Genomic DNA, 17267 nt, shown 5'->3' on the forward strand with positions numbered 1-17267 from the left:
CTAATGATGAAACATCTGAAAGAGAAATTAAGGAAACACTCCCATTTACCATCGCAACAAAAAGAATAAAATACCTAGGAATACACCTACCTAGGGAGACAAAAGACCTGTTTGCAGAAAACTATAAGACACTCAGGAAAGAAATTAAAGATGATACAAGCAGATGGAGTGATATACCATGTTCTTGGACTGGATGAACCAATATTGTGAAAATGACTATACTACCCAAAGCAATCTACAGATTCAATGAAATCCCTATCAAATTACCAATGGCATTTTTTATGGAACTAGAACAAGAAATCTTAAAATTTGTATGGAGACACAAAAGACCCCGAATAGCCAAAGCAGTCTTGAGGGAAAAAAATGGAGTTGGAGGAATCAGACTCCCTGACTTCAGACTATACTACAAAGCTACAGTAATCAAGACAATATGGTACTGGCACAAAAACAGAAACATAGATCAGTGGACGAAGATAGAAAGCCCAGAGATAAACTCATGCACCCATGGTCAGCCTATGATAAAGGAGGCAAGGATATACAATGGAGAAAAGATAGTCTCTTCAGCAAGTGGTGCTGGGAAAACTGGACAGCTACATGTAAAAGAATGAAATTAGGACACTCCCTAACACCATGCACAAAAATAAACTCAAAATACATTTGAGACCTAAATGTAAGACCGGACACTATCAAACTCTTAGAGGAAAACGTAGGAGGAACACTCTTTGACATAAGTCACAGCAAGATCTTTTTTGATCCACCTCCTAGAGTAATGGAAATAAAAACAAAAATAAACAGATGGGACCTAATGAAGCTTGAAAGCTTTTGGCCAGCAAAGGAAACCATAAACAAGACGAAAAGACAACCCTCAGAATGGGAGAAAATATTTGCAAAGGAATCAATGGACAAAGGATTAATCTCCAAAATATATAAACAGCTCATGAAGCTCAATATTAAAGAAACAAGCAACCCAATCCAAAAATGAGCAGAAGACCTAAATAGACATTTATCCAAAGAAGACATACAGATGGCCAAGAAGCACATGAAAAGGTGCTCAACGTCACTAATTATTAGAGAAATGCAAATCAAAACTACAATGAGGTATCACCTCACACCAGTTAGAATGGGCATCATCAGAAAATGTACAAACAGGGCTTCCCTGGTGGCGCAGTGGTTGAGAGTCCGCCTGCCAGTGCAGGGGACACGGGTTCGTGCCCCAGTCTGGGAAGATCCCACATGCCGCGGAGCAGCTGGGCCAGTGAGCCATGGCCACTGAGCCTGCGCGTCCGGAGCCTGTGCTCCGCAACGGCAGAGTCACAACAGTGAGAGGCCCGCGTACCACAAAAAAAAAAAAAAAAAAAAAGAAAAAAAAAGAAAATCTACAAACAACAATTGCTCGGGACGGTGTGGAGAAGAGGGAACCCTCTTGCACTGTTGGTGGGAATGTAAATTGATACAGCCACTATGGAGAACAGTATGGAGTTTCCTTAAAAAACTAAAAATAGAATTACCATATGATCCAGCAATCCCACTACTGGGCATACACCCAGAGAAAGCCATAATTCAAAAAGACACACAGACCCCAGTGTTCATTGCAACACTATTTACAATAGCCAGGTCATGGAAGCAACCTAAATGCCCATCGACAGATGCACGGATAAAGAAGAAGTGGTACATATATACAATGGAATATTACTCAGCCATAAAAAGGAATGAAATTGGGTGATTTGTTGAGACATGGATGGAACTAGAGACTGTCATACAGAGTGAAGTAAGTCGGAAAGAGAGAAACAAATATCGTATATTAACGCATGTATGTGGAACCTAGAAAAATGGTATAGATGAACCGCTTTGCAGGGTAGAATTTGAGACACAGATGTAGAGAAGCAACGTATGGACACCAAGGGGGGAAAGCTGCGGGGGGGTGGGGATGGTGGTGTGATGAATTGGGCAATTGGGATTGACATGTTTACACTGATGTGTATAAAATGGATGACTAATAAGAACCTGCTGTATAAAATAATAAATAAAATAAAATTCAAAAATTAAAAAAAAATCCCAATTAAAAAAAAAAAAAGAAAATTTGAATCATCTGCTTTGACCTGTTCATGTGTAAGGGCCATTATGGTAGTTCTTGAGTTGCCTATACTTTTTCATGCAAAGGGACATACAGTTAATCATTATTTCATGTTGTAATTGGTAATTGGTTAAACATTACATATAAAGCTTCAGAGGCTACGTATAGTTGCTGGTTTAGTTTAGTTTTATAGTTGTAGCTCTTTTTAAAAATATATATATATATATCTGAGTCACTTTGCTGTACAGCAGAAATTAACAGAACATTGTAAATCAACTATACGTCAATAAAATTAAAAAAAAACTACAACTATAAAACTAAACTTATATAAGTCCCCTACATACAAACAAACTCCATTCTAGGAGAGCGTTTGTAAGTCCAATTTGTTTGTAAGTCCAACAAAGTTAGCCTACGTACCCAACTAACACAATTGGCCATATACCACTGCTTTTACACTTGCTTCCAGACATCCTGGGCTTGAAATAAAGACACCATACTACTGTATCTATACAGTACTGTATAGTAAAGTACACAAAAGCACAGCCACTTGTAGAGGATGCACACATGTGACAGTGTACATCAGACACATGGTCTAACTTATGTGATTAGACATGCAAACGCATGTTTGCATCTTTGAAAGTTCGCAACTTGAAAGTTTGTATGTAGGGGACTTACTATATATATGTGTGTATATATATATATATATATATATATATATATATTTCTTTTACATTATGGTTTATCACAGGATATTGAATATAGTTCCTTGTGCTATACAGTGGGACCTTGTTGTTTAATAGTTGTGGTTCCTAACTCCACCTCAGTTAATTCAAAACGTGAAGAGTCCATTGTGAAAAACACTGTTAGAGTGGAAGAAATTTGAGGTTTATCAGAATAAACATTAATACAATTGATGCTTTGCCTAAAATCACAAAAACAGTCAAGAATTTAAAACTACCTGTTAGTTTGTTATGATACTATTTGTAAAACAGTGACATAAATGAAATTTTTCTGCAATGTGTTATTTTGACAGAATTTCTGCCACTATCTTCAGATGGAATTCCTCATCTAAATGGAAACTAAGTAAAAAACCATTTATGGAACTATATAGGACAGAAGTTTTAGAGGGAGTTATCAGTAATCAGCATAGAATCTTAAGCCAATGGGGAAAAAATTGAAGTTTACCAAATTTGATAATTTTTTGCTAATCCTAAATTCTTCGAAAGATCCTTTTGAAGTTTTCTGAAATTTTAAATCATTTTTGTCTATCATATAATTATGTTTTGCTTAATGTTTAAGTGTTCAATATTTGTTATAATTAGTTATTTTAAACATCTTTCCTGTACGACTGCAAATAAACTGTTTTGTTTTCTGTGGGGAGAAGGTTGTCCACTTTCACTTTGGAAGCCATTTTTACTAGTTGCACCTTTGGAAACATGTGTTCCAGGAGCTAAACAACTGCCACACAGTTGAACTTTTAGACCACAACCTGTTCCTGAATTGGGAATTGTTTGCAAATTCAAGAATATTAGTTAAAAGTACTAATTGTGAAATTAAATCATTGGTTGACTTTCCTAAAGATATGTATGTTATTATTATGTTATTATTATGACGATGTCATGTTAAGATATTATGTCATTATATGTATTATTACAACATACAAGAAGTATGTTGTAATAATACCTTATTCACAGCTCAGGTATAATTTTCAGTTTTAGGCAGTTCATACTCTTGAATCTTTATAGAGGAGTGAATTATTTTGTTTTGTCAGATTAATTTTGCAGCTACATCAGAAAACTAAATGATGTGGTTATTTATAAAAGCTACTTGAAGTAGATAAATGGCAAGTCATTGTGAGGTGAAATATCTCCAGAGTGATAATCATAGCCATTTAGAGGTTATTTGTGTGTTATAAAGATAGTAATCACAACAACAGATATCAAATTACTCCATTTAATACAAGCAGCAATCATATGTCTGGGTATAGTTGCCTCAATAACATGCATAATTTTAAACAAAATTATATATAGTAACTGCCTTGCCTCTATTCCTATTGCTACTATCATAGTCTAAGCTCTTATCACCTCACAACTGGATCTCTCTCTCTCTCCCTCTTCTCTGTTTGCATCTCCAATTCAGTAAATCATGACAGGTTTGAGTGCAGCTCTGTGCTAGAAAGAGTGCAAAAAACTGAGGACACAGTGGGGACCAAGAGAGACCTAGTCCTTACTACATTGAGTTTACAGTATAGCCAGAAGACCGGCATTGATAGGGAATTATAATTTGATAATTGGGGTGTGTTCTAAAAGGAGAAGTCAGGAACCATGGGAGACGATAACAGGACCAACTTCAGCTCAACTGAGACCAGAAAGGGTGAGTAGGAGATGGGCAGATGAAGAAAGAGGGGGTGAGGGGTGAGCGCCTGAAGCAAAGTCTACACGGAAAGGCCAAGATTGAAAAAGAACTTGCACTCTAACCAGTATTGTTATATATGATGAAGACACTTCATCATCTTATATATATATATAAGATGAAGACAGATTTCAGAATATAGATAGAGGTTTTAGAGCTTGGGTTCTACTCAGACCTAAATGCTAATTCCAACTGAATAATTTATTATCTTTGTGCATTTAGGCAAGTAACTTAATGACTGCAAACCTTGATTTCCTGATCTGCCAAATAGGACAATAAATTCCTATATCATAGGATTGCTGTGAGTATTTAAATGAGGCAATGCATGTAAAGCTCTTAGCATAGTTCCCGGCATATAATAAATGCTCAGTAAATGGTGGCTAGTATTTAGGTAGAATAGATCCAACTTGCTGATCTCTGCAAGCTGCCTTTTTAGCCTTTGATTCCTTCCTCAGTCTATCCTGAATATTACAACCTACAACCCTTCTCTGAAATGCTAAAATCTGAAAGTTCTGAAAACAGAATTTTATCATTTGGTCCCGAAACCCAGCCTGGCTTGAGGCTGTATATAATCTTTACTTATCCTGTCTTGTGGAGTATTCATGTTTCCCTGCTAACCTTGAATGCATTTGATTTAGGGTGCCAGCCCAGCTCGCGCTGGGTGTGTTTTGTAATATATGGTACACATACCATATTCCTTTCTAAAATGTGAAGCACTCTGAATTCCAAAACACATCTGGCTTCAAAGGTTTCAGATAAGAGATTGTGGACCTGTACCACCCAAAGTCATCTTTCTAAAATTCCACCTTCTCCATGTCTGTCTCTGAATCAGGAACTCATAAGGACCCTCGATGGTTGTCAGACATAGTCTAGACTACTCCTTGTGGTTTTCAAGACTGTCTCTAATCTGTCCCCACTGTCAACTGAAAAAATGTACAACCTAAAAGTTGAGAATTATGTTCTATTGGGCAGAAATTTCTAAGGACTTAAGCCCAGAAGACAGCCTCTCAGATCGCTCTGAGGGAGTGCTCCAAAGAGGTAAGGGAGGAGCCAGGATACATAGGAGTTTTTGCAAAAAAACAGGTAGTCAGAACATCAAAAGATTACTGTGAATTAAAGAAAACCAGACATCTCAAGTTAATGAATTTAGCACTCCTCTAGGTATAGGAAGATGCAAGAGTGTGGGCTCGTTGAAATCATTCCTTCGATATGCACCTTAACAATCTAGGGCCAGTACCTGCTTTTCTCCATCCTGAACCCCATCAGGATGCACAGTTAGGGGTGGCTGCAGTGGCTGAGGGCTTGATGGCTGCAACATCCTTTGTTTACTGATGTGGCAGGTGACATTTTTCATCCCCACCACCCTACATGTTCGAAATTTAATACCCTCTAACTTGAACCCTTTGTTTCCTAAGGCTGCTTCCCTAAAGTAAAATGTTAACACTGCTCCCTGTCTCATTTCCTTTTCTTCCTCTCTTTCTGTCTATTCAAATCCTACCCAGCAATTAGGGCACAATTCTTTATAGTTTCTTAATGAAGCTATATTTATTTCTTCTCTAAATTCCTATTGTACTTAATTTATTCACCAAATATTTGGGCAGGTATGATGTGCCAGCTACTGCTCTAAATGTTAGAGATCCAAAAGTGATTAAGAGAGGAAAATTAAGGGCTCTGCTATTAGGGAACTTGTTTTCTAGAAGCTAGAACATAAGTAAGTAAATAGGTAAGTGAACAGATAATTTCAGGTAGTGGTTCTGCTATGAAAATAGTAAGACAGGACATGTGATAGTGCCCAGGGAGGAAGAGCAGGAACATACCTCAGAATCTCCTCTGTGGTTAGTTTTCACTCCCTGGTTAGATTGTAAACGCCTTAAGGGCAGAATCACGTCTTAAACTTCTCTTTGCCACAAAGTGCTCAGACTATGATGAGTTCTGAAACATTAATGTTTGGTGGAGACATCTGTCTTCTTTTTAAAACAGAGAAGGTAAAAATTTATTTATTAAATATTGAGCTCCACTTGGCTAACCCATTGATCTAAGAGTATCTATTATGTACAAAGTACTGTGCTGGGCAAAGATGGCTTTCTTTTCATTTCTGTTGCTTTTTATTCGTAGAATTATAAAAAAAACTTTCACGTCCCAACAGTTTTCCCATTTGAAATGGTTTAGTACCTACAGAAGAAGTTACTACTTGAAAAACATGGATTATTCATGCAATTGTTTTTGATTAATTCAGGTACTAAGTGACTTCCTCTAATTCATTAGCATGAACGTTTTTTAAGACCTAAGTGGCAAACATACATTTCTTTAAAAATTTTATTTTTATTTCTCCATTAATTTCTTTTGATTGAGGTATAGTTGATTTACAGTGTTGCATTAGTTTCTGGTGTACAGCAAAGTGATTCAGTTTTCTTTCCTCTCTTTTTAATTAATTTTTATTGGAGTATAGTTGCTTTACAATGTTGTGCTGATTCAGTTATACATACATACATATATGTATTCTTTTCCAGATTCTTTTCCTGCATAGATTATTACAAGATAGTGAATATGGTTCCCTCTGCTGTACAGTAGGTCCTTGCTGCTTATCTATTTTATGTATAGTAGTTTGTATTTGTTAACCCCAAACTCCTAATTTATCTCCCCAACCCCGTACCTTTCCCCTTTGGTAACCATAAATTTGTTTTCTAAAACATATGTTTCTTGAGCGCTTCACCCCTAGTCCTTAAGCTGAACATGTCTCTTTAAATCCCATGCTTCGCACACTGCCAGCTGATCTATCATCTATTCAGAAGTGCTAATGGTGATGGAAGAATGCAGTGCCTAAGAGGACATGTGGGTGTCTGAAAATGCCCCTTAGTGTTAGAAAGGAGATGAAAGAATGTTTTAGAGTAATTTTAAATACAAGAAGTAATAGTTCAATGGTTTTGAAAGCCAATTTTTTTTCCTCCTGTCTTCTTAGAATCAAACCCCTATCTACGATGATCTCAGTTCTAAAAATCAGATTATATATACCTTTGTTGGTGAAACACAACGGAGAGATACTCAACTAAAACAATCTTCATAGTAAAGGGATTTGAATGGCTGAACAGAATGTTCAGCTTGGTTGCCAGATGGTTAAATAGCCTTGAATTGTCTTGATTGGTCTTGCTGATTTGTAAAGTTCAGGGTGAATCCAGGACCTGAAAAGTTGAAAGGCAGCACTTTGAAGAATAATTACTTCCTTCTGTGACTGCTGCTGATCTGAATCAGTATTGGTCAGGGATGTCATCTAGAGATTTCAAACCCTGGATCATTGGTTGAGATGGATGGCCTTTCTTAAAGGCCCTTCTTACTTGGAAAGTATATGGAGGTTATGATAGAGTACCACCCGAACAGTGCTCTCAGAACTTCTCTGTTGTGATTGTTCTTTCATTCATCTGATCTTTGACTAGACTACAACTTCCGTAAGGTGCATGCTTATCTTGTTTATGATTGTATTCCTAGTGCCCAGCACTGAACAGATGCATAGTAGATGCTCAAATATTTGTTCAATTGAATTGAACATGCTTTTCTATATTATATTGCCCTGCCCTAATTAGAGATTAAGAAACTTAAGCTGGGTAAATAATTGACCCTTCATCTTTATTGTGATGGCCAACTTACTTTCTCTAAAAGAGGAGAAAATAGTCAAAGTCAAAGAAGTGTGGCCAAGTTTTTGAGTTGGTGGTGAGACTTTTGAATGTATGCAATTCAGTTGTCCAATTTCTGTGGTACTGGAGTAATTTCAAGATGTTTATAAAACATTGTATTACCATGTAACATTAGCCATAAGAGAGTAGAATCTTTACATCCTGCTGTTTTTGTTAATTTCTGCCTGATCGAGAAAATTAAAACTTAATTTTCTTTTTTTTTTTTTGTCCCAAAAGCATTATAACATTACAGTCATTAAAAACAGTTCTTTAGGAAAACAAAATGATATTTGAACATTCTTCTGTCCTTTTTCTTTTTAATTTGTGTTCTGAAATAAATGAGAGGGTAGAAAATGCAATTACTACCTAGCTACTTTCAAGCCTTATTGATCAGGAACTTCTCTGAGAGTTCATTAACTTGGCCTTATGTTGTTTCATCATGTGTCTGATACAGTCGGGTGTCTGATATGTATAGGAGATATAGAATGAGAATAGATTAAGATAGGTAGCAGAAGGAAGAGGTGAATTAAAAAATGAGAAATGGGGGCTTCCCTGGTGGCGCAGTGGTTGAGAGTCCGCCTGCCGATGCAGGGGACGCGGGTTCGTGCCCTGGTACGGGAAGATCCCACGTGCCGCAGAGCAGCTGGGCCCGTGAGCCATGGCCCTAAAACTTAATTTTCTTGCAATAATGGCTCCTACATTTCAATCAGAACTTCAGCATTAGAGTTTATAAGTAAATCATCCATTTCTCTTATTCTTAAGGGGTTGAGACTCTGGAGTGAAACTTTTATAATTATGCAGTACTCATAGAGTACTGTAGTAAGTTATATTTAATATAACTGATCATAAATGAAGTTTAATAAACTCTAATTGCTTGACTAATTCACAAGCGTATTGCTTTTCAAGAGTAGATTTTTTTTTTTTTTTTTTTTTTTTTTTGCGGTATGCAGGCCTCTCACTGTTGTGGCCTCTCCCGTTGCAGAGCACAGGCTCTGGACACGCAGGCTCAGCGGCCATGGCTCACGGGCCCAGCCACTCCACGGCATGTGGGATCTTCCCGGACCGGGGCACAAACCCGTGTCCCCTGCATTGGCAGGCGGACTCGCAACCACTGCGCCACAAGGGAAGCCCTAGAGTTGATTTTAATGAAAATATATGGTCACTATACTTATTGGTGTAATATGCCCTCATCCTAATGACCATTATCATTAGATTTGCAATAAAAACTTACTAAAATGACTTTAATCAGTGCTTTTAATTCAGGGGTGTGACTCTAATAAACATTTTTTGGTCATTTTTTGTTGTTGTTTTAACTCCATAGTAGCTGTATAGTTTGTACACAGGAGTAAAATCCATAATGTCTGCTTGCAAGTGGTGTGAGAGAGAGAGGTGCATGCACCTATATAAATTACATTCAGATAAAATTTGAGAGCTTGTCCCTGTAGAACATCATTATAAATGAGACTGTATCTTAATACAACCATTTAAAAATGTTTTACAGGTCAATTCACATAAAAATGACTGCAATTGAATCTTGTCAAAGAGATAGATCTTTACAGCTCTCTGAACTTTTTACATGTTGGTGGTGTTTTTGTTATTGTTCTCCTTTGGTAACTTTCTCTTTTTTTGACTAATGTATAAAAAGAGTTGTGCGGCAGAAATAATTTATTTTCTATTGCAGATAACTTAAGTTTAATTTATACAATAATTTCAATGTGCAGTGGCCAAAAATGGCCCCCTCCTAAACTCAAACTCTACAAATGTCCTTAAATATTTTTCTTTTCAATAGACCACATTTGTCTCTCTTTTCTGAATAGTTGTAGAGTTCTAAGTAATGGTCTCAAGAAGATATTTATGACAGCAGAGTTTTACATGAGGGAAATCTATGAGAAAAATATCCATATCAGTCAAATGTGCATAGTTATATAGGATATCCAGTCTGTAGTTGAATGAAACTTGTAAATCAAGAAATCATAAGCAGAGCGTTTTTCTTTATGGTTCTCTATTACAAGTAACTGGGATAATTTTTTACATGAATATAATTTCCTCTTTGTCTTAAGGTGCTCTATCATTCTTTTTTTTTTTTTTTTTTTTTGCTGCGGTACGCGGGCCTCTCACTGCTGTGGCCTCTCCTGTTGCGGAGCACAGGCTCTGGACGTGCAGGCTCTGGATGCGCAGGCTCCGCGGCATGTGGGATCTTCCCAGACCGGGGTACGAACCCGTGTCTCCTGCATCGGCAGGCGGACTCTCAACCACTGTGCCACCAGGGAAGCCCTCTATCATTCTTAAGGATGCCTTTTAGGAAAAAATAGTCTTTAAGAAGACACTAAACAAAGCATAGTTCTCCATTTTTGACCACGGGTCCACATTTGGTTTATTAATAACCAAACTTTAAACTCAAGGGAAGCTCTAGAAATAGAAAGGTACCTAGCCGGATTGACATTCCAGTAGAGGGAATGTGCACAAACAGGACATAATGAGGCATGCGGTGGGAAAAGGATTTCCATTTTTCCATAGCACACAGATCATTGAGGGAAGACGTAAAAGGTAGCCTAGGGCTGAATAATACAGGGCTTTGAATGCCATATTAAGGGTATTAGTCTTTATTCTGTAAGTCATCAGGAGCCATTGAATACAGATGGGCAAGTAATAGTCATTTATAATTTTTTATTGAGTTCTGTGTGCCAAACACTGATCTAGGAATTAGGGGTACATCCCTGAAACAAACAGATGAAAACCTTGGTTCTCATGGAGCTCACAGTTTTAGTGGGAGAAACAGACAAAAATAAATTATAGACTCTGTGAGAATGTGGTAAGTTTTATTGAAAAAAGGAAAGCAGAGCATGCTAAAGCAGGTCAGGAGAGTGTGGAGGAGGTGGGTGTTTCCATTTAAATAGGATGGACAGAGTAGGTCTCCCTGAGCAAGAACTTGAAAGGGGGAGGAGTGATGGAGGAAAGCATATGGAAAATGGAAAAGAGCATTCCAGGCACAGGGAAGAGACAGTATATGTGGCTTATTGCCTTATGGGGAACAGTGAGGTGGTTGCTGTGACTAGAGCTGAGTGAATGAAAGGAACTCTATCTAGTAGGAGATGAGGTCAGAGGAATATGAAGAGTATGCAGCTCCATAGGGCCTTGCAGGCTATTCTAACGATTTTGACTTTCACTGGGAGTGAAAATAGGGCACCATTGAAAAGTTTTGAGCAGAGGAGTGACATGATCTTCTGACTTGGGTTTTTTTTTTTTTTTCTGGACTAAAGTCCATGGTTTATTCAGATTTCTTTAGCTTTTTCTTTTCTTTTTTTGACAGGAAAGTGGTATTTATTGGTGCATGTGAGTAAGGAAGGGACAGCCTCAAGGCTCTCATGAGTGCAGGGCCTGCCATGTGTCCAGGGGGGCATGATTAGGGATGTATTTGACCCCACAGCCATCTGGGAGGAGCCGCTTATCTGCCACCATGTTTTCAAATTCATCTGCATTAAACTTAGTAAATCCCCACTTCTTGGAGATGTGGATCTTCTGGCAGCCAGGGAACTTGAACTTGGCCCTGCACAGGGCCTCAAACACGTGCTCCTCACCCTGCAGCTTGGTGCGGATGGACATTATGACGTGGCCAATGTGGACCCTGGCCACTGTGCCCTAGGGCTTTCCAAAGGCACCGCGTATACCTATCTGGAGCCTAGATTGGGGGCAGCATTGCCAGTCACGAATGTCCACTGGAAAGGGCTGTCTCCAGGGTCCCTTAGGGCAACGCATACAGGCAACAGGCTGCACACACTACTGAGGAGGCTGCTGTTTGCAGCCGTTGCACACCTGACCCCCACAGGGAAAAGAGCATGGTTGGTTTAATTGGCTGCAAACTGACTTGGGTTTTAAAACTGTCACTTCCTCAATGTGTTCAGAATGAACTATAGCAGGGTAAAGGTGGAAAAAGAGAGATAGGTTAGGAGGTTCTTACAGAAATCTAGGGAAGAGGTGATGTGATGGTGACTTGAACCAGATCTTTGCTTGAAGAAGATGACTTTGGCAATGAGGAGAGAATGGTGGCAGAGGTAATTATTAGGAGGCTACTGCCAGTGATTAGACTCTAAACTGGGATGGTTTGTGCGGGAATGAAGAAGAAACTGCAGAAAGATCACCGTGGAACTTGACAACTGTTTTGGCTGTAGGGAATGAAGAGAGGGAGGAGACCAAGGTGACATGGAAGTCTTAAAATTGGATGGTAACCATTACCATAAACATGACCCTTTTTTTTTTGAAAGTCTGTCCTAACACTCTGTGACAACCCTTGGTGCTCATGTAGTGTTTCCACTGGGTTATTAATTATATACCCACTTTTTCCTACTCCATTGTCCCTCCTATTACCCACCTAGAGAGCTGAGAGAACAGCTCTGATTCTTACAATTGTGGCAGTAGTAAGATATAATTAGGAATGAAGAATTATGAAAGACCAAAGAATCTAAATTTGTGTATAGCTTGTATATGAAGAATAATCAGCTGCTGGAAGAATATTAGTGTATATTGGTCAGAATGAATTTAGTAGGTGACACATAAGACGTGTTAGGGAAGGACTTTGGCTGCCAGGGGAATGCTCTTCAGGATGATGCTTGACCCCCTGGTAATGATGGCAAAAGGCAGTTACCCAAAGGAAAATGAAACTGATGGGGCTTGGGGCATATCTGTGAATTTGAGGTTACCATGAACTGTTTCAATTCAGTAGTTCAACCCTAATATCCTACAGCTTACTTATACCACCTGAAGGGGCCATATGTTGACTAAGAGTTAGTATCTAGTGACAACCAGATCTGTGGTCCATGGGTGAGTCACTTAGCCTCTTCAAACTTCAGTTTCACCATTTGTAAATTGAGAGGTTTTGACCATATTATCTCAAATTTCATCCAATTTAATAGTGTCTAACTCCATACTGTGGGATTTAATATGGACAAAAATATGTTAATTTCAAAAAAGAGAGAGAGTGGAGGTGGGAGAAGAGGAGAAAACTCAAGTCTCTTCCCATAAGACAAGGTGGAACTATTGCTAGCAATGCTTTTTTGTTGTTGTTGTTTCTGTCCCCCATGATTAAACTATCAACATATATTCAATTGAGATACAGACTTAAGGCATTCAAGACAAATGTGTACCTTAACTTAGAGAATTTGACTAAAATCTTATTTTCCCTGAATTTACATATTCACTTTGAAGATTTATATGTTTCCAATCTTGAGTTTATAACCTCAAAGGATGGGAAGAAAAAAGCAGGGGTTGCTTGAAGAACTGTATAATCTGTCTAATAAATAACACAGGTGGACAGGTACATATCTGGATGGTAGCAGGGTAGTTGAGGCACTTTTGAGACTTTGACATTTCTCACTCTGATTTTACATGACAGGAAATCATGAAGCTTGTTACTGTGCATAGAACAGTTTTCTGTACCCCACTGGGAAAATTAAAGAGAAAATACCAGATAGAGATAGTCCTAGGGTGGACTGATCTCTCTTAAAAAGGCTTCAGTTCTGATATAAGTAATCCCCCTTCTTTTCTTTCTTGTAGGCAGTAAAGATTGGTTGGGGTTTGTGTCAGCAGGATGTGATGAAGACATAGTACAAAGATGTAGAAGTGTAGATCCCTGAGGGAATAGATGGATTAAAAGTAGAAAAAGAAGTACACTTATAATAATATATTTGTCCCAACTGATGGAGGGGAGGATGATCTTTAACAGCACTTAGTTGGTGATATTTGAAGACAGTTTTATGAGATCCTGTGACGAAATAATTCTCACTTAAAACTCTTAATGGAATTCTCCCCACCAGTGATACGACCATATTTTTCTTAGTTAAAAGGGATGTGAGCATGCATCATGTACATCATTCAGCTTCTGTTTGTTGTAGGAAATAAATATACAGGTTGTGGCAGAAGGGTTAATTTCAGTTCCTAACAGGCTATTTAAAAAAATATGGTTCTTTCCTAATCACATCTCTTAACTAGCACTACAACATATTTCAACATATTTATAATATAATAATAACTGCTTTCGTGCTGATTGTATGTTATTGTAAGATCTTGAAGCATCTTCTGAATCCTGGAAGATTACTAAATTGTTAGCTGTTACTTTCTTACTTTAATATTGCTTTATTATTCCAGTATTGTTTGTACTCTATGTGGTAGTTTTTATTAACCACTGTATTTTATTAACTAGAGTATACCATTTCCAATGATTCTCAACATCAGAAGTAGAAAACCACATGCAAAAAAAAAAAAAAAAGAAAGTGTTGGGGTTTTTGAGAAATGGGTGTATATTAACAGATTCAGTAAGTTCAATGTTATCTAGAATATTTATAAAGGTGTTCGTTAAATTATCTATCAGATGCAACTGAGTTCTAGACTGAGCTGTTTCATTATATGTCATTACTATTAAATGTGACATTTTTCCTGTTGTTCATGTTTTTAAAAGTTTTATGTATCTCAAAAATATGATTATTCATTCTAAAACTTTGAAAAATCTTGAAAGGGCTTATGACATTTTTATATCTGTTCTCACAATTGAGCACTGTGGTAGTGATGTCTGTTCCAAATCTGACTTTGGGAACTTGGGAGTCATCTTCAAAAATGAAGAGACACCCCCTTCACCAAACCTTCATTTTTAATCCTTAATATGTTGTTTTTTTCTTTTGTAAAGAATGTGTTTATAGATGTAAAGTTTCTAATTCTCTTTGAAGAGTTATAGTTGATAAAATAAAAAAATGAGAATCATTCAATTATTTTCTTGTTTGATCTATGAATTTCTCTTATCTGACAGGTATTTTTTTTTCCTTTTTGGTTTTAATAGAACATTCAAATAAAAACTTTGGCAGATGATGTGGTAAGGTGGACTTAGTAGCATGTTATTACCTTACTTATGCATGTTGCCTTTTTATTAAAGTGGGTGGACATTAAAGCATTGATATATGTAAAGATATAAAAAGTCTAGATGTTTACAAAGTACAGTAGAAGGAAGAATTATCAATAGAGTGGCTTTTCTTTTTCTTGATGTAAACATAATCAATTGTATGTGTTCTCAAAATAATTTTGATATTACCATCCTGATATATACCTTAGCCAATTTTTAAAAATCTGTATAAATCTAACTCTGGGAAACACAAATGCTTCCTTTCTCAATAGACATATAAATTGACTCTGAATATGTTAAGCATTAATATTAACAGTAAAGGATATTAATTTAAAATGGAAAGGAAGTTAAGTTCATTATGTTAGAAATGTGGTATTACATTTAAAATCCTCAAATATTTTTGATCTGAGTCTACCATAGTAAAACTTATTAAAAGTTATGGGCTTAAAATTTAAATGTGCCCTTTTATAGCTAAACTTTTAAAATGGGGTATTTTAAGTATTTTTTCTTTGTGAAATTACCTGTCTACAAATAATGTAGAATATCGTTCATGATTTAAGGAAGTGAAAGTATGTGGCTTAACTTTATTTTCTTATCAAGATATAGCTGAAAGCAAAAGCCAATTTTCTAGATGGAAGTGAAGGGCACAGTGGAAGATCAAATATATATGTAAATAATGCTACTCAGTAAAAAAGCCAGCACTGCAAAAGTAAATATTAAGTGATATGAAGGGAAAGGAACAGAGATATGTTGATTTAATGGTCGATTGCATATTTAAATGCTTTTGTGTCCACCATATCTTTTAGTGGAATTTGACTCTTGGTTATATACTCAGCTTATTTGGGATTGCTTAATGTTTTTTCTTGAGTTGTTTGAGTTATATCACATACCTAATCTAACTTAATTTTCCTCAAAGACATTCAAATTTAAAAGAAAATATGAAAATATAGAAGGTGATACGAAGAAATGAATCTTTATGTGAACACTGGTCTAGGAACCAGGGACTCGTGAATTTAGCGAGTCACTTTTTCTGTGAAACGAGAGAGTCGGCCTAGATGATTTTTCAAGTTTCTTCCCAGCTCTAAAATATTATGATTTACATAATCTCTTTGTAAGCAACCATGTACTAAGATCATTTTTGGAATCCTAAATAAGCTGCTTAAAACTGCTCATATTTCTTTCAAAGTACACCTTTTAGAAAAAAAGTGTTCTTTGAATCACAATAAAAAGTATGTTCTTTTAATGGGGTTCAACAGAAGTCGACATAATTGTGGTAAGAACTTCTGTGATGCTTTTTGTACTGTTGAAGTGATTTATAAGGACTTGGTAATGTGGCAGTGACGAGGCACTGTCCTGATATCTAACATATCTGCTTGTTTAATGTGAGCTGACAGTATGCATGCATGTGCTTCCTAACAGAAACCAGAATAAAACTGAGTTGTATTCAGTTTTATGGTCATTACTAATTTTTGATGTCCAGTGTTCTGTGGTTTAAAACAGAATGGCCTATTTACATGCAAGTGGAGTCGTTAACTCACTTTATGTGAAATCGCAAGCTAATTATTAGAGATTGTACGCGGAATCAATGGTTCCAAGTCAATATCCATAAAGTAGCAAGTTCTTCATAGTAGTATTTGTAGGAATAAGATATTTCTGTTTATGTTATATTTCCAGGGCAAAAAGGTAATGTTTTAAATTTTGTTGTGCTTCCTTGTTGGTCCCACTTTTTAGGGAAGAAAAAGGTGTGTGTAATAATAATAATAGTAATAGTAACAACAACAATAGTAATAAATAGTAGCTAAGTACACAAAACATATAACTTATTTAAATCCCACAATAACTGTTTCTTTCTTGCTTTCTCTGTCTCCCCTTCCTCCTTCCCTCCTTCCTTCCTCCTACATACATTAACTTGTTATTCCTATTTTAGAGATGAGGAAACAGTCATAGAGAGACCAAGTAATTTGCACAGGGTAACTGACCTAGTAAATTGCAGATTCAAATCTAGGTAGTCTGGCTCCAGAGTCCATGCTCTTAACCATTATATTCTACTACTACACTACCAAAGTATTCATAAATACTTGTCACAAATATTTTGGCGCTTTGAAGAAGAGAAACATTACTATAATTTCCCCCTTAGATTTGGATATTCTTTTCTTTTCTTTGTTTTTTTTTCTCATAGTTTGAAAGTTGCCGCCAAAGACACGTTCTCTCTCAAACCACCACACGA

The 17267-nt window shown here is 36.8% G+C and overlaps 1 protein-coding gene across 4 annotated transcripts in view; it reads left to right on the forward strand.

Moving 5' to 3' along the window:
- DIAPH2 (diaphanous related formin 2) overlaps positions 1–17267 on the forward strand; it is an 886034-nt gene that overhangs the window by 50882 nt on the left and 817885 nt on the right. For 3 of the 4 annotated variants that reach the window (XM_082609566.1, XM_082609565.1, XM_082609567.1), the window contains exon 2: positions 14981–15013. The exons of the other annotated variant lie outside the window; for it this stretch is intronic. In XM_082609566.1, coding sequence (XP_082465692.1) covers positions 14981–15013 — 33 coding nt within the window. The remainder of the gene's footprint in view (positions 1–14980; positions 15014–17267) is intronic. 4 annotated transcript variants of the gene reach the window in all.

The sequence above is a fragment of the Mesoplodon mirus genome (assembly GCF_964341445.2).
Source record: "Mesoplodon mirus genome assembly, chromosome: X".
Taxonomy (NCBI): domain Eukaryota; kingdom Metazoa; phylum Chordata; class Mammalia; order Artiodactyla; family Ziphiidae; genus Mesoplodon; species Mesoplodon mirus.